Genomic DNA, 16,188 nt, shown 5'->3' with positions numbered 1-16,188 from the left:
GCTTACTTGATCACATCACACAAGAAAAAAAAGCAAAGATTACAGGAAGGACTGAAACAACATAATTTTGTGTAGAAGAAACATGTTCTTTCTGCTTTCCTATCTTAATTTTCTCATGATCCCTAACATTTATTTTGTGACCCCATGTCAGGGGTTGACCCTCAGGTTGGAAACCACTGATTAAAGGTTAACAGTGTGGAGTATGGCAAGGCACTACAGATGACCAAATCAGGCTGAGAATAAAATGAAGTATATAATAAAGCTCAGTGAGCACTGTGTCATTTGTAAGTCTGTAGATTAGTTTGAAGTAAATGCACATTCAAATTATTTTGAAAATCAAAACCCCAGACATTAATTTGATGCCAACAGGTTCTCCACTGGTCAAACAACATGGCAACAATCCGACTAGCCTGTTAAAAGACAGTAATTCAATACACCTGAAACACAAGGACAAGACAACACATCTCTCTGTCGAGGAGAGGTTGTGACCTGAAGTCTGTACTCTGTGAGAGCTCGGAGCTTGCCAGTAAGCTCAGAGAGGTGCGGGCGGCTATCAAGAATCTCCAAGTATTCCAGGTCCTGCAGCTGGTGAAGGCTTAAGAAATCTTTCTCTGGTACATGTTCATGGCGAAGTTTGAGACTTTTGAGCTTTGGAAAAAGTTGTGGGATTTGAGCTGTGTGAGCTCCCAAATGTGAGGGCCAGGGGTCTATGTGAAGGTGCAGGAGATTTGGTACCTGCACTGCTACAGCTGCCATGTCCACTAAGGATAATCCTGCCACACACAGTGTGAGACTGGTCACTGTGGCTGGAATGGAGGTGACATACTTATTAACAGGCGGGCCCTTGACAATGACCAGTGTTGACAGTTGAGGGAGGTCACTCAGCCAGGTTTTCAGGTGACACACAGGCGATGGCCATCTTTCTGGCATCTCCTGATGTGAGTGCCTGTAGAAAACAGCAAGACTCTTCAGGCCAGGCATCAGCCTCATTGCATCCTCTGGTAATGGATGATCCATGCGGCCGATTAGTTCCAAACTGGACAAGGCTGGGGCACCAGCTTGTCCATGTGCTCCTGCTAAGGGACCTGGGTTAGGTCTGGGTATATTGTGAAGGGCACACAGTATGTGCACAAAGGACAATGAGAGATGCTTCAGCTTAGGCAGGCAGGAAAGTATGGAACGAAGAATCCACATTGGTTCTTCAAAGATTCCCATCTGATGACAGACCAGAGATGTAAGATTTGTAAACTGGGAGACAGCAGAAATGAAGCTACCCATTGCAGTGGGAAATGTAACATCACACATGCTAAGGTGAGTCAGCTGCTGGGGTTGGCACACTGTGGAAGCATCTAGCAAAAGAGAAGTGCAATTGCTTCTAATAGCCAGACGCTTCAAATTTGGAAAGTCCTTTAAGCAGTCGAGGCTCGCTTTGGAGCTTTGGTCCATTACCACTGTGGTAAGAGCAGGAAGGGACAGGGCAAGCTGTTTCCAGTCCTTAGCTTTGCTGCTCCTCACCACCACACTGGTGACCTTTCTGCGGCGAAGACTGGCCCAGAACTGACTGTTGTAAGAGCCGTTTTTAAAGCCCAGAACTACTGACCAGTCTTTCCAAAGAGATCCGTGGTCTACAAGTTTTTTGAAATACTTGCAGGATGCCCGGACGCTAAACTTGTCTGCCGCTGACAGATAGCCAAAAACGTGGTTCCAGACCTCTGACGGAAGCAGTACAGCCGGTTGTGCCATCGTTTTGCTCGGCTATTGGATATGTTAGCTAATTACATATGGCTAATATAACACCGGTATTCACTTTGCGAGTTAACCGTAACCACTAGCCCTGTTCGAAAGGCAGAAACATCATTCTTTACACCGCGATTACTGCCTGAAGTTCACACCGGATTTACTTTGTGAAGCCTTGCTTGTAGCGGAATTCTTCTAATTGGTGATAGTGTGGCAACAGTGGTGATTGACACAGCAACCATCCAATAGTTGTGTAGCTGACGCCCATGACTCCATTGTTATTGGTCACCTATTTGGTATATATTCTCCTGACGTCCTTCCTCTTCCTCTTTCTTTCACGCGACCCTTCTGTGCTCGGTAAGGGGTTTTTTTTTTAATAACGCTTTCAGAAAACTGATAAACTAATATCCAGATAAATTATACCATATGGGTGTTTTGATTCGTAAGATAGTCACCTCTAACACCTTTTAAATGTGTTTTGTGTCTAAACGTGTGTTTTAAAGTACGGTGGTGTGACTTACCCTAGCGCGGCCTGTTAAAAATTGATAACTTGCTATTAGCCGGCTAACGTTAGCTCTCGGCCACATGTCAGAGTATACCATGCAGATTGTGACGTTTGTCGTTGTGTTTCTAAAGTACATCTATTAACGTTTTTATTCTTTCGCTGTAGGTACTACCTTGTCTTTAAACCAGCTGTTTAGCGATCCTTGGAAGCACTGCAAAGATGCCCAGGGAAGACAGGGCCACGTGGAAGTCCAACTATTTTATGAAAATCATCGTAAGTAGGACTTGGCTTACGTAAGTTCATATTTACACACACTATTCTGTTTATACTATATATTTGTAAGTGTTTATATTTATTCAAATTTGTCTTTTCCTCTTTATAGCAACTTTTGGATGACTATCCAAAATGCTTCATCGTGGGTGCAGACAACGTGGGCTCAAAGCAGATGCAGACCATCCGTCTGTCTCTGCGTGGCAAGGCTGTGGTGCTAATGGGTAAAAACACCATGATGCGCAAAGCCATTCGTGGCCACCTGGAGAACAATCCTGCTCTGGAGAAGTGAGTTTACTGTCCCCTATACTTTAGCTACCTTGAGCCATCAGTTTTATATAGCAGGATAAGTTACAATGCAGCTTGTGTGGTACTGCTTTGTCGTTCCCCCTGCGAACAATAACCTGTCTCCAGCTATCCCTGTCTGTCTACATCCCCCGACAACCAGGGACGCAAGGTCTCAGACACTTAACATCTTTTCCTCTGTCTAGAAATGGCAATTGGCTTATATGTAACAGTTGATCCCATAATTTGACAGGCTCCTGCCCCACATCAAAGGAAACGTGGGCTTTGTCTTCACCAAGGAGGATCTGGCTGAGGTCAGGGACATGCTGCTGGCCAACAAGGTAAAAGTCCAAGACAAATTTGACAGGACTAAGAGTGCCTGGCACAGATAAAACACTTGGTGTTCATTTAGTTGTACACCAATACAACCCTTGGCTCTAGATTGCTGCTAAAGTCATTGTGAAGCATGATTTGTTTATATAGAAGTGCACTTGCATAGTTACATTCAGTTGCCATTTTATTACTTACACCTAGCCCAAACTAATGCAGTCTAATTGTATGAACTGCTAAAGCGCTCAAAATACAACATTACAAACTTTTAGAAACACTGTCTGTTAACTTATAGAGTCCACATTGTTAAGCATTAAGTGCAGCTGCAATCAGCAACACTGTGGTATGCTTAGACTCGGCCGACATGCAGGATAAGTTACAATGCAGCTTGTGTGGTGCTGCTTTGTCGTTCCCCCTGCAGACAGTAACCTGTTCCCTCGCTATACCTGTCAGTCAGCCTCCTTGACTGCCAGGGACGTAAGGTTTCAGACACTGATTCTAAAACTGATGAATCTTAACTTAAACTTATGTTGAGCATCAGGCAACCATGTTCTAGCCTGCCCTTTAAACTTAAATTCAGGCCTAGCTAAACTGTTAAACTCAACTACCCCAGGTACCTGCAGCTGCCCGTGCTGGAGCCATCGCCCCTTGTGATGTGACTGTGCCAGCCCAGAACACTGGTCTGGGTCCAGAGAAGACCTCTTTCTTCCAGGCTCTGGGTATCACCACCAAGATCTCTAGGGGAACCATTGAAATCTTGGTGAGTTTCAACACAATTATACTGTGGAAGGGTTGCCTCATGTTAGATAAAAGCTTCTGTCCCAGACTTATTCAATGAAACACATGGATGTTGACCCCAAACATCTATCAAAATGTTGGCATCAGTAACTAACCTGCATTTCTGTCCCCCAGAGTGACGTCAATCTGATCAAGACTGGCGACAAGGTTGGTGCCAGCGAGGCCACACTGCTCAACATGCTGAACATCTCGCCCTTCTCCTTCGGGCTCATCATCCAGCAGGTGTATGACAATGGCAGTGTTTACAGTCCTGAGGTGCTCGACATCACAGAGGCTTCTCTGCATGCCAGGTTCCTGGAGGTGAGATGTAGTGCTTGTATAAAGGGCCTCCTTGCAGCTCAACTAAATTCATTAAAGATCACCTTTTCAGTCATGTTTGTTTGCAATATGTAAATTAACTATATAAAACTTGTGATTTTTATTTAGGGTGTGAGGAACATCGCTAGTGTGTGTATGGAGATTGGCTACCCCACTTTGGCCTCTGTACCCCACTCCATCATCAATGGCTACAAGAGAGTCCTGGCTGTCGCTGTTGAGACTGACTACTCCTTCCCGCTGGCAGACAAGGTATACACATCAAACAAGTAACTTATCCCATTAGATATCCTGCAGGATAGGTTTAGGTGTAGTACTGCATTAATCAAAGGACAATGTTTGATTTATCACCTTCTGGTCAGTAAGGGAAGCTTTGTTTCAGACAGCTTTTCAAAGATTCAAAGTTGCACTGGAATGTTTAATCGGCCTGTAATCTGAAATTTTGTTTTGCATCACCAGGAAAGCACTAACTAGAAATCATGCCTTTCTTCTCGCAGGTCAAAGCCTTCCTGGCTGACCCATCTGCTTTTGCTGCTGTCGCAGCACCTGCAGCAGCTGCCCAAACTGCTGCTGCTCCAGCTGCTGCTAAGGAGGAGGTTAAGGAGGAGTCTGAAGAATCAGATGATGACATGGGCTTTGGCCTGTTCGACTAATACAAATACAGCGAACAGAACCAGATATGAGTCAAATAAGACCGTGATTCAATAAAAATGTCTCTTTATCTCTGACTTGTGTGAATTTCTTTTGGAGTGAATTGTTAGATTGCAGTTGCATGTTACTCTAACAGATACTTAATGGGTGGAGATTAAAGGAATCAAATACCAGTAAACTTTATCAAACAGACTGTAGTGCATTGATTTGCAGCCCTTGTGGAAAATGCTGTGGGGGGGGGGGTGCTTGAAGTAGTTTGCCCCAATCACTGATAATTGGGTTCCAAGTAGACAGTTTGCAGGGTGACTTTTTTTTTTTTTTGTCTTAAGTGGTGGAACAAAGCATTAAAGACTCAGTCTGGGCATGTCAGCCTTGAAAATATGCTAGTGAAATGGAAGGTATATTGTCAATTTCTCATATGGGGGGAATGGATGAGAACTTGTATGTGAATGCCATGAATTTATAGCAATTTAGCAAAGCTGCACAAAACTTGTACAGATGACAAATTAAAAACTTTATTGCATTTTAATTTGCACCTAGTCTTAAATACTATGTACCTCATAGATACTAAGCAAAAACGGTCAGAGACCCACTAAACTGACAGCTTATTTGAGGGACTGCAAAAAATCTTTATTACATGGGTGTAAATGTTGGTGGGTAGTTGAATGTGTAAGTATATCGCATCCTTGAACCACACGGCTATTCCGGTGAGGGAATCTGTCAAAGAACTAGAAGAAATATCCATACATTCTTAGTAATGTGTTATTGCATTTCACAAATCATTACATCTGTGCAAAAGACCCTTTTATTCTGAAACCAATGGGCCGGAAGTCGTGTTAGGCTGGCGGAACTGGCCAACTAAAGCATAGGTGCGCAGTACCTCCAGGGCAAACGTCCATTATGGCTGAGGTAAGGTTTTTGGGGGTTTTATTCGTTTTTAAAAATTGACGCGTGGTTATGTGCCTGCATATTTAACATGTTTACGGTGATTTATTGATTTGGGTGACGATAAAAGTCAACATTGTTATACTTTGAAGCGGCGTTGATGGGTCAGCAAACGTAAGCTAACGTGTTATTAGCTAGCTAACGTTACCCCATATAAGCGGATCGTTGTATTTAATATTTTCTAGTATATTGTAACATTATTTTTATAATATCCTATAGTAGCCAACATCGACAGTGTCAACATCACATAGGTGCTAATTGTAATCAGATTAGAATGATAGAAGCAAAGAAATTGTGGTGTTGTTGTAGCTATTAGCTTGATAATAACGTTAGCTTACAGAGCTTTACGTTTTTAAACTTGGTTAGATAATATTAGTATGAGCGTCCTGATTTCCCTCGGAGTTTAAGTGTAGCTAGCTTTACAGTAGGTGCTACCGCCCCAACCCTTCAGACTGGTACTCTTCATGAAAGACAGTCCCCTAACCTTTTATTATTTTTCCAGACCCACAGCTTACAGGACCTCCAGCAGCCAGCTGTCTCCTCCAAGGTGTTTGTTCAGAGAGACTACGGCTCAGGAACCATCTGCAAGTTCCACACCAAGTTCCCCTCTGAACTTGAGCCAAGGGTATGTACAGCGTTCACATAGATGTTATGATTGTTGACTTAATGTTAAAAGATTGTGTATAATGTGTAAACTGTGTGGTTACAGCTTGATAAGCAGCAGTTTGAGGAAACCATCCAGACTCTAAACAATCTGTATGCAGAGGCAGAGAAACTAGGGGGCAAGTCTTATTTGGAGGGCTGCCTGGCTTGTCTAACTGCCTATACAATCTTCCTCTGTATGGAGACACACTACGAAAAGGTAAAACTGCTTCAGTGTTGTTTATATCATCAGCTCATATTTTTGTCTCTGGTGGGTTGGAGAGATCTACATATTGTATATCTTAAATGTGTGTGCTACTGTCTGTCTCTCTGTGTGCAGGTGTTAAAAAAGATCACCAGGTACATTAAGGACCAGAATGAGAAGATATATGCTCCCAGGGGCTTGCTGTTGACTGACCCCATAGAGAGAGGCCTCAGAGTCGTATCCTTCACCTGGCTAATGTCAGATGAATTGCATTATCACCAGGGCTAATTGACAGTGATGAAGTCATTATGTATGCAATCCATGCTGTCTGAAGAGTATGTCTGATTTGTTTCGGGGGGGGGGGGTGTCCACATTGTGATACAATGTGGCTGATCTGCTAAGAGTTGTCAGCTTTTTGATTCTTTGACTTTGTAATGACTTATCTCCAGATCAGCCATCCAAGATCAGGCCTGTAGCCAGGTACACAGTGTGGGCTTTGGCGAGGTTGCCTGGCCCATCTATAAATATTTCCATCTACATGCTTGGTCAGGTTATCCTTTAACATGTGCCTAATTTTACACACCACTTCTAAACTAACTAGTGTCTACTCAACCTTAGGGAACTACGGTACTTGACTCCATAATTTTGTTAGTATATTTAAACACAACTGGTGTAACTTTTTGTATGCTAAGAAAAGTCAATTGCTGTTAATTATATAAGAAAATGTGCATGTAGCATTGTGTATTTCCCTTAACTTGCTATATTCTAGGTTGAAATTACCATCTTTGAAGACAGAAGTATTGGCTCTGGAAGATAAAGAAATGTTGGGGTATGGAGTCCCTCTGATGTATTTTTAACTAAGAGTCAGGTTCACTGGAAAAGTCTCAGGAGCTCCTATTTTACATTTTTGCCCTTAACTCGAAAAAACAGAATTGTATGAAGGGATTTTCCCAAAACTTCAGAAGCTGTGAAGCTTGTTTTTTAGCCGCAGTCAAATTCATCTCTCACCACAATAATTCCATCATTTCATAATGAGTGCTTTTCATTTAGCAGGACATTTACTAACATCTAGTCAAAACATAAAATAAGCCATAACATGGAAATCTCCATTGTCTATATCCATTGCTTATTCTTAATGCTAACAGAATTTTCTTCTTTTCTTTTCTGCTTCTCGGTATAGGGGGCAGACTGACGAGATACTCTTCATCTGTCGGGCAGCACATATTCAGATGTCTGTTTTACCTGAATGGATGTATATAATTTTGATCTGATCCTTTTCTCTGTTATTTATAATTACTGTCTGCCTATTCTTTTGTTTGTAAATGTGTTTGCATGTTTTTTGTACATGCGGTGATGTATAAATCATGTCCTAGTTGATCCAGACCGGTCTTTATGAATAGTGCCACTGTGTTAAATGCAACTTTCTGACCATGGTAAATATAAGTGATTTGACTTGTGTATTGTTTTGCAAATAATACAAAGTCAAATAATGTGTAGTCCCCAAGAACTGTTTGAGAAATAGGTTGGGACGGAGTTGTTGGCACAGTCTATAAACAGTAATTCTGTTATGGGCATTGCTCCACAGTATTAACATGCTGGTTGTAGCCTTTGTTGAGGCAGATGTTTTCTTATCTGAAATTGGAAGTTCTGAACTGGAGTTTTTTGTGACTTCAAAGACGGAGCATGTTTGCTGTTATCACAAAATAATAACGTGACCTAGTACATTTTGAGAAGTGTCCATCTCTGCCATGTCATAGTACAACTGCACTAAATCTCCCAAATCACATTCAACAGTTCTGTTACCATGTTTCTCATGATTCAGTATCTATATTGCGAATGTCATCTCCCTTTCCATTATCACCAAACACCACAGAAACCTTATACACACTGAACTCCACAGATGATTGCTATAGTTGGTGTCTGATAAAACTGGTGTACTTTTTCTTACAAATATTGTTCTGTCTTATCTAAATAAACAGCATTTCCTGAAATCTGTAGAGCTCCTTGTGTTTGACCTTATTTCAAATATCAAAGTGTACATGGCTTTGAAGAGTAGGAGCTGTACAATTATGTGTGGGCAATGGGTTCCAAAACCGGTTTTGTATAATTTTGAAAATTATTATCACATAAACGTACTAACTATACTTGCATTTTTTGCCGTCTGGTTTAGCTAGATTTATTGGCATGTAGGTTTTATTCTGAAGAAATCAGACCGGATATTTTGCTGAAGGAACGCGGCCAAAAGCCAAAAGCCAAAAACAGAAAGCATCTGCCTCCGGAAGCTAAACAATGATAGCTAGCTATCGAACCATTGCTGTATGTGACTTGCGCTCCTAGGGGCACAGCATCTCACTAAAACTATACAAAACGGTAAACCCGCTCGAATTACTACAAGCTTTAGCTAACGTCTGGTAGACTGACAGTTAACGTTAACTTTAGCCCACTTGTTGTTAACCAAAGTCGGCTAACGCTAGCTTCGTTTAGAATATGTAACGTGTGGTTTAGGGAATGAAAACACTTCATAACCAGCTAGCTTTCTGCTCTACTTAGCTCGCTTTAAGTAACGAAGGTGTTGTTACTTTGGCTAACCTTTCTGACCATGGTTGCTAGCTAACGTTAACGTTACTGTTCACAGCGAATTTGCATTTGGCTAATGATGGATTGTTTTTATAGCTAACTTTAGGTCAGTAATAAGTTAACTTCATCACACTGTCCACAGGACGCGTCCTTCTCTGTCCACCCTGGCATTTTCTTGTTTCGATGGCATTTCACGATAACCGTTATCTCCCAAAGCATGAATGTCAGTTCGTGCATCATGTCAAGGGGGAGCTGCAAACATACCAACAGAAGAGCAACCACAACAGGTAAGGTTACGGCCACTGTTAAAATAGACTATAGAATTGGCTAGTTTAACATTTGTACCATTTAATTATGTGACTGTTTTAAACTCAATTACAGTTATTTATTGGTCAGACAAAATGTGTTTCATTGTGAAGAACCCATAATTCCATTGTCCATCTTCCTGTCATCTTCGTAAAGACGTACAATCTTTTAAATACCTGTGAATTTAGTTAGACAGTCATGCCGTTGAACCTCGTGTGAAACAACTGGCACAGAAACTGAAGATAAAAATGGTTTTCTTATGTCGGAATAAAGCATGTTTCTCTCTTGAGGACAGGAAACCCGTTGTGCAATCGACCATCTAACTGTGCTTGACTTGCTGTCACAGTTTGCCACTGTGCATTGTGTTTCATTAGGGAGATAAATATTGTATTCAGTACTCATCACTGTTTAATTTCTGAAAAGGTAGGCTAGGTCCTCACCAGCAACAAGAAGAGAACTACACACCACCACTGTTATTAACAAATGTATCTTACAAAAGCCGCCTCAGTAACTTACACCTATTCTCAGATGTAAAACTGTCTATCAGACCAGATTCTAGGACTGTCCAACTCTTGATACCCCACGAGTAAATACTAAACCATTGTAAACTGCCTTCCTGTTCTTTGCACTATATAATGAAATGAATTACAAAGGGCTTTAAATCATGAAACAGTTAATATTGGACCTTTTTAAAGAGATTGTTTAAACCGGTTTACATGTGCTTGTGTGTGACTGGCTGTGTTTGTTGTGCATCTTCTCACTGTACCTATTTTCTCTGCTGTTTCAAAAGCGTTCCTGGTCTCAATGAGACTGCATTATTAAATATAGGTTATATACAATGACAGTGACAATGACAACGGCAAGTTTATTTTATTAAAAAATGAAGTTGCTTTTATACTGTCAAAATAAAATATGGCCTTACTGTCTTTCTCTGTGTTGTCATGCCCTCTGTGTCCCTGTCCAGTGTGCTCCTGTTCCCCCCTCTACCCAGCAGACTGCGATACCTGATCCACAGGACCATAGAGGACTGGCCAGAGTTCACCACCTTCTCAGTCGGGGAGAGCTGGTGCCGTAGAGTGGTGGTCTGCCATTCTGAACTCAGGTACTTTTCTGTTTCACATTGCTGTGGTTCCTCAAACCCTGATTCTTGCATTTGTCTTTGTTTTTTTTGTTTTTTTTAATTAATTCATTAATTTTTTTTACATTTTTATAGAATAAGTTAAATGGGTGTTCCTATGTAAAGACATTTGTATTTTTCCATAGGGGTGAGGTAGAGGAAGACAATGACTTGGAGAGCAACAACAGCTTGTGTGAAGAGCTCCTAATAAGTAGAAGTAGGGAGGAGATAGAGGGCAATGCCAAGCCTAAATCTTCGATCCCATCGCGAAGCCGAGGACCTAAGAGGCCGGACAAACCCCTTTACATGCCACGAGCTGCTCGGGAGAGACTGTCCTTACAAAACTCACAAGGACCCTCGGGAGACCAAGAGTTGCCCGGTCCAGCCTCAAGTAACTGTAGCTGCATCAGCAGTTCATCTGACTCTTGTTCCTGTCCTGAAACTACAGAAAACACAAAGTCCTCATCGTCATCCAGACAAGAATCTCTCCCCAGTGTAGCGGACGGCATCCTCAACCATGTTGCTGACAGTTCAGTGCTTTGTCCTCACGTACTGACGCTGCATGAAGCTGGGCCCCTAGTCTGGGACCAGACTGTGTCCTGCTTTGCTGACATAACTCTGGAGGAGGATGAGAAGGACAAGGAAGACTTCGCTAGTGTGCCATGCAGTGATGTAACTGAAGAGGTAAGCCTACACTTGGCTTTTATGGTGTAATTGTTTTTCTGTTATTTTATATTTTTTTATTTTATATTTTTCTACCAATATGTCTTACTGATATACAAATATTAATATAATTACCATCTCTTATCATTGGGGTATTTTCCATTGCTCGGTACTTGGTGTTTTTCGGATTAACATTCATATTACACTAACCTCTTTCATGTTAAGGCCACATTAGCACCATGAATTGTAACCAGTTATTTTGTGTTTATCATATCAGATCAAGGCACATCTGAAAGAGGCAGCGACTGTTTCCATTGAGCACGTTCACAATGACTACTCCATATATATGAATGTGTGTATCACTATCGACCCGGCTGAGTTTCGCCACGTGATCGAGATCTATGACTTCCCATCTATATTCAGAACAGATGACCTCCTGGATGCTTTCACAGAGTACAGGTGCGAGCAGAGAGTTTAGATCCTAAACCTCTCTACACATCTGTCAGTTTGTCTCCATAGCTTTAAGTTTATTCTTTTTTTCTTCTTTTTATTGTGTGGCTTAGATATTTTCTGTATTTACTCTACAACAAAACTTTCAAATTTGAAAAAAATCCTGTTTGTCCAATCTAAGTAAATTAAGATCATCTCAAAAATTTTATCTAGCTACCAAATTCATAAAGTGATTTCCTGTCTGTCTCAGTGATGGTGGAATGAAGATCAAGTGGGTAGACAACACACATGCCCTGGGGGTTTTCTCCAGTGAGCCGGCAGGTATGAGTCCTCGCTGTAAAATGAATATGGTGGATTGAGGTTAAAAGATGAATGAAAATGACTAAAAATGTACTAAACGTATAACAATGTCATCTGTAGCACTCCATGCCCTCTCCATCTGTCATCCGCTGCTGAAGGCAAGAGCGCTAGCTGAAGGGAGTAAAAAAGCCAAAGCCAAGGCCATTAGATGGGCAGGTAAGTGATTCACTAAGCTTATTTGAGCCCTGTAGCTACTTGAAATAATATGCTTGTTGTGGTTTAGGAGATAATATCGTAATTTTGTTTATCTTGAAGCCCTTCTGTGTTATCTAGTATTTTGACTGGGAATTCGTTTTTCTGTGCCGTGTTCCAGAGTTTATCCAGCCAGTGAAGGAACGTCCTAGGACAGACTGTGCTGTTGCCCAGCGGATGGTGACCAGAGCCCTGGGGCTGCATGGACGAGGCAGAGTGCAGCGATATTGAAGGGAATTGCTAACACTGTTGGCTAATGCAGGTGAACAGTTTTAGGCATTTTAAGTCCACACAGCAGTAAGCACTGTGGAGTTGGCTGAGGAGTTGTTGGAAATTAATTCCTTTTTTTTTTTTTTTTTAACTGAAAGTCAGCCTGTGTTCCACTGTGACTATGATTTTCTTGTTGTGGGCAAGGAAGAATTGGCGAAGCTTTAAGTTTTGGGTGTTGCATTTTGCTAGATAATCACATGCAAGGGTTCTTGTCTCATTTACTTGAGTAACACTGTGGTCATGACATTGTCTAACTATAACTACCATAGTGACTTAATTGCTAGTGATGAGAACACTAAACTTGGGATAGCACATGTAAAACCATTAACTGTAGAATATACAGTACTTTCATGTCATGTTACTGCTATGTGTCTCACTTTCATCCTGGGTTCCTTTTGAAAGCATTTCTATACACTGAAACATTATAAAAAAAAAGGTTCATCATATAAATTGGGATCTGCTTTGACCATTTTTTTTATTTCAGAAATGTAATGCATTCATCCATGCATACAAAATAAAAACAGTCAAAGTACCCTTTTAAAATGAAGGATCCTTGAATTTGGGACATTTAAAAAAACTAATTTACAAAACAATGAAGCGGCATTTTCATATAAATTTGTGGCTTTTACAGTACATCCATAGCATATCATAGTCCCTGACCGTAATAATCTAACAAAACTCAGACATTGAGAAAGAAACTGAGGGGATGCACAGATCATGAAGATGAAAATGCGTGTCTACTGTAGCAACCAAGAAAAAAATCAATAAATAAAACATTTTCAAAAGTGAACTCAAGTATGTGGAATACAAAATCCTGGAAGAAGAAAAAAATACATTCCCACTCAGTTTAATGCTGACAATTTGTGACTGAAAATCTCACTAGGAAACAAATCTCACTAGGAAACAAATCCAAGCAACTGTTGTCATAGATGAATCTACTGTATTTAGCACTGGAGGGGCCCTGACAGACAATGTACAAATACATTTTTGGTACCCTATATTACAGTTTTGGTCACAAGTTGTCATCCTTTGTAGAAAGTTAAATGCAGTCTTTATAAAAACAGTTATTGCCAGTTGCCATAGATTGTGGCATGTTGCTCTACAGTAATTATAATAATGTACTGTATTTGTTTTCAGTTTCTAGTTAAAGCCTTTAAGTATCTAATACTGTGGTAATCCCCCCCCCCAATACATACAGTGCAAGATTCAGTTGTAGCACCAGATTTAACAGTAGACTATTTTCCTCCATTCCAAGCAAACGCAACGTAAAGGTGAAGGTCTCATCTAATGGTTTTTTGTTTGAGGCTTTTCCCAAAGTCTTGAAACTTTGGCTTAGAAGACAACTGTTGGCACATTTAACTGAATAAGTTATTTGGCTGCAACCCTCCAACATCTCTCCCAATAAGCACCAGGTCAAAACTTTTATTTCACTGACAACAAAGGCACTAAGACACTAAGAGATAAGAACACACACACAGCTGAATGTGGTTAATAGATTTAGTAAGCAAGCAGTTCATTTTCCCATTGAATCATTGTCCATTGTACAGTTGAGCCCTAAGCCCAACAACAATCCAGTACTGCTCCAAGGAAGCAAAACAGTACAGCCCCCTCTAGTGGTTGTCAAATATTAACATACACTTCCCTAATGTCAGTCTGTCTGCGTTGTCCATCTTTGGTCTACCTGTGTGAAAGCTGGTTGGTCATCAATCCAGGGAACGTTTCCTCAGTTTCTGAACTCAGTGAGCCACCTGTGAAGTCAGACAGAGAAAGGATGATGAAGCCAAGAGTAATACTATGTAACATAATGCAAATCAAATGCTGAAGCCCCTGGTCAGACAACTCTAAACTTAAGACGGTATCACTCTTTTTGATCTGATGAAATAGCACCATCCAAACAGGCCATTCTGACAATACTACTACTACTACTAATACAAACTACCTCAGATGTGATGAGGTGACCAGTAATGTCACAACTAGAAAAACATTTCATCTGTGATGTATTGACAGTGAAATGGAGTGTTCTCAAAATGATACAAACGTTTGTCTAAAATATGTCCACTAACTTCTGGAAAAGGTTTATTTTGTACCATGTTGTGATATGATACCTTTTTAATATATTATCTAACAGTCTTTCTATTTTCTACAGAAAGGTCCAGCAGAGGTCTGCCTCCATTCACTGGCCCTCTGTAGAGGCTCCACAGTGGCCACAAACAGCTAGCTGATCATTAGGAGCACGACTACCGTCTAGCACTGATTGGTACAGCAGGTTTGCATGGTGAAGGAGGGGACTGGCAAGAGTTGACTGCCACACATCAGCAACATCCACCCTGCTGAAGTGTCCTTGAGCGAGACTGTGAATCACCACCAGCCTCAAAGTTGCTGTTCTGTCACTGAACCTGACCGCTTTGGACATTATTGTTGTAAGTACGAACGAGTCCAATGCAAGCGGTGATTTCAAATAGAAAAGGTACTGGAGAAGCTTTTGGCTTGTTTTGATTTAATTGCATATTGACTTGAAACTCAAGTGTTTTTCAAGGGTGTTTAATTTCCAGGCACAGAGTTGATTTCCTCCTTGCTCAGGTGATGCAGGATTGGTTGCATAATTCTATGTAAGTAGTCTTACTTTTTAATGTCGAATTCCTCCACAGATTATTTCTCAGGATTTGGTCAAAGAAATCTATTACATTGTGTGCTGTAGTCACAACCAGACAAATTCCAACTGACCAACGTAATGTAGATCCATTAACAGAATCTGATCTGTTAAAAAGATAACACTAAATATTGTTTTCAAATGCCAGCATTTCAATTGAGAGACACAGTGGTAAAGAAAAACGCATGTAACAGCAATGTCATACTTGACTAAATAAGATATTTTCTAATGTTTAGTTCATTTTAAAAGTTTGTTTTATTTTTTGTAAACAAGTTTTAAATATTTATTTTTTCCCTCTAATTAACAAAACTACCGTAGGATTGTTGCCGCAGAGGCAAAATGTTCAAGTTCTTTCTCACTCCACATTACAGAAAACGAGAAGATTTCAGTTTTTGGTAAACTAAATTTGTGCTTTGGAGACTTGGAATGTTGGGCCCTCTGTACATGTTACTGTACTGTTATTTTGTCATTGATTTAACACAAATCTTATCTCTGTAAAGGGGGTGTCCAAAATGTCATTAAGAATTAATTGTACAAGTTTGTATTCAGTAAAAGATGTTGAGTATTTTATTTTTTGTCATACTGAAATGGGATGTTTCCCTGAAATGATCTTTTTGTGCCTGATGTGAGAGGGAAAAGACTTGATTGTAGCATTAAATGCTGCACAATCCCATGGAAATATGAGAACTATACATGGTTTATAACTTGATTCATTGTATTAAAGAAGTTTCAGTGTTGTAGCTTTTTACATAAACATTTACAGTGCAGCCAAAAAGTGTCAGGACAGTAACAGTGCTAAATGTGAATTATCTTAACAGTATTAAAGTTCAGACTCTACCCTTAAATATGTCATCTGGTGAATAGTATAAAAACTGTAACCCAATTTTAGCAGACAGAAACAAAAAAAACATTTGTTGGAA

The 16,188-nt window shown here is 40.5% G+C and overlaps 4 protein-coding genes and 1 non-coding gene across 10 annotated transcripts in view; 4 read left to right on the top strand and 1 right to left on the bottom strand.

The window, feature by feature from the left end:
• Positions 1-2,060: 2,060 nt before the first annotated feature.
• On the top strand, positions 2,061-4,961 carry rplp0 (ribosomal protein, large, P0). Of its 2 annotated transcripts, XM_044181350.1 has the most exons (8): positions 2,061-2,094; positions 2,408-2,515; positions 2,625-2,800; positions 3,051-3,138; positions 3,741-3,887; positions 4,040-4,225; positions 4,352-4,492; positions 4,738-4,961. In XM_044181350.1, the coding sequence occupies exons 2-8, from the start codon at positions 2,462-2,464 to the stop codon at positions 4,891-4,893; spliced, it is 948 nt and encodes a 315-aa protein (XP_044037285.1). In that variant the 5' UTR covers positions 2,061-2,094; positions 2,408-2,461; the 3' UTR covers positions 4,894-4,961. The 2 variants fall into 2 exon arrangements, with proteins under 2 accessions (XP_044037285.1, XP_044037295.1); XM_044181360.1 differs by lacking the exon at positions 2,061-2,094 and having other exon boundaries at positions 2,408-2,535.
• Positions 3,492-3,620, top strand: LOC122870376. The gene has a single exon (XR_006376575.1). It is a non-coding gene; the product is annotated as a small nucleolar RNA SNORA63 (small nucleolar RNA).
• Positions 4,962-5,648: 687 nt separating the features above from the next.
• golga7 (golgin A7) lies at positions 5,649-8,680 on the top strand. Its single transcript, XM_044181373.1, has 6 exons — positions 5,649-5,800; positions 6,339-6,461; positions 6,546-6,698; positions 6,819-6,920; positions 7,453-7,512; positions 7,864-8,680. The coding sequence occupies exons 1-5, from the start codon at positions 5,792-5,794 to the stop codon at positions 7,498-7,500; spliced, it is 435 nt and encodes a 144-aa protein (XP_044037308.1). The 5' UTR covers positions 5,649-5,791; the 3' UTR covers positions 7,501-7,512; positions 7,864-8,680.
• Positions 8,681-8,888: 208 nt separating this feature from the next.
• On the top strand, positions 8,889-15,838 carry r3hcc1 (R3H domain and coiled-coil containing 1). 3 transcript variants are annotated; one of them, XM_044181336.1, is made up of 9 exons: positions 8,889-9,053; positions 9,403-9,547; positions 10,531-10,668; positions 10,830-11,367; positions 11,624-11,805; positions 12,047-12,117; positions 12,217-12,312; positions 12,470-12,610; positions 14,769-15,838. In XM_044181336.1, exons 2-8 carry the CDS (start codon positions 9,444-9,446, stop codon positions 12,577-12,579), a joined length of 1,239 nt encoding a protein of 412 aa, XP_044037271.1. In that variant the 5' UTR covers positions 8,889-9,053; positions 9,403-9,443; the 3' UTR covers positions 12,580-12,610; positions 14,769-15,838. The 3 variants fall into 3 exon arrangements, with proteins under 3 accessions (XP_044037271.1, XP_044037266.1, XP_044037257.1); XM_044181322.1 differs by having other exon boundaries at positions 8,892-9,053; positions 14,765-15,838; XM_044181331.1 differs by having other exon boundaries at positions 8,891-9,547; positions 14,765-15,838.
• loxl2a (lysyl oxidase-like 2a) overlaps positions 13,075-16,188 on the bottom strand; it is a 32,684-nt gene continuing 29,570 nt past the window's right edge. For all 3 annotated transcript variants that reach the window (XM_044181244.1, XM_044181254.1, XM_044181264.1), the window contains one exon: positions 13,075-14,366. In XM_044181244.1, coding sequence (XP_044037179.1) covers positions 14,296-14,366 — 71 coding nt within the window. In that variant the 3' untranslated portion in view covers positions 13,075-14,295. The remainder of the gene's footprint in view (positions 14,367-16,188) is intronic.

This window comes from Siniperca chuatsi, linkage group LG2 (genome assembly GCF_020085105.1).
Source record: "Siniperca chuatsi isolate FFG_IHB_CAS linkage group LG2, ASM2008510v1, whole genome shotgun sequence".
Classification (NCBI taxonomy): Eukaryota; Metazoa; Chordata; class Actinopteri; order Centrarchiformes; family Sinipercidae; genus Siniperca; species Siniperca chuatsi.
Note: the sequence above shows the minus strand (reverse complement) of the source record. Positions and strands in the feature narration are given on the sequence as shown.

Excerpts from the sequence above, each read along its gene's own strand:
- golga7 (XM_044181373.1), top strand. Across the intron at positions 6,462-6,545 it reads CCTCTGAACTTGAGCCAAGG|CTTGATAAGCAGCAGTTTGA; the intron begins GTATGTACAGCG and ends GTGTGGTTACAG. Across the intron at positions 6,921-7,452 it reads TAGAGAGAGGCCTCAGAGTC|GTTGAAATTACCATCTTTGA; the intron begins GTATCCTTCACC and ends GCTATATTCTAG.
- rplp0 (XM_044181350.1), top strand. The coding sequence starts at position 2,462 with ATGCCCAGGGAAGACAGGGCCACGTGGAAGTCCAACTATTTTATGAAA. Across the intron at positions 2,801-3,050 it reads AACAATCCTGCTCTGGAGAA|GCTCCTGCCCCACATCAAAG; the intron begins GTGAGTTTACTG and ends ATAATTTGACAG. Across the intron at positions 4,226-4,351 it reads TGCATGCCAGGTTCCTGGAG|GGTGTGAGGAACATCGCTAG; the intron begins GTGAGATGTAGT and ends ATTTTTATTTAG.
- r3hcc1 (XM_044181336.1), top strand. The coding sequence starts at position 9,444 with ATGGCATTTCACGATAACCGTTATCTCCCAAAGCATGAATGTCAGTTC. Across the intron at positions 11,368-11,623 it reads GCAGTGATGTAACTGAAGAG|ATCAAGGCACATCTGAAAGA; the intron begins GTAAGCCTACAC and ends TTATCATATCAG. Across the intron at positions 12,313-12,469 it reads CAAGGCCATTAGATGGGCAG|AGTTTATCCAGCCAGTGAAG; the intron begins GTAAGTGATTCA and ends GCCGTGTTCCAG.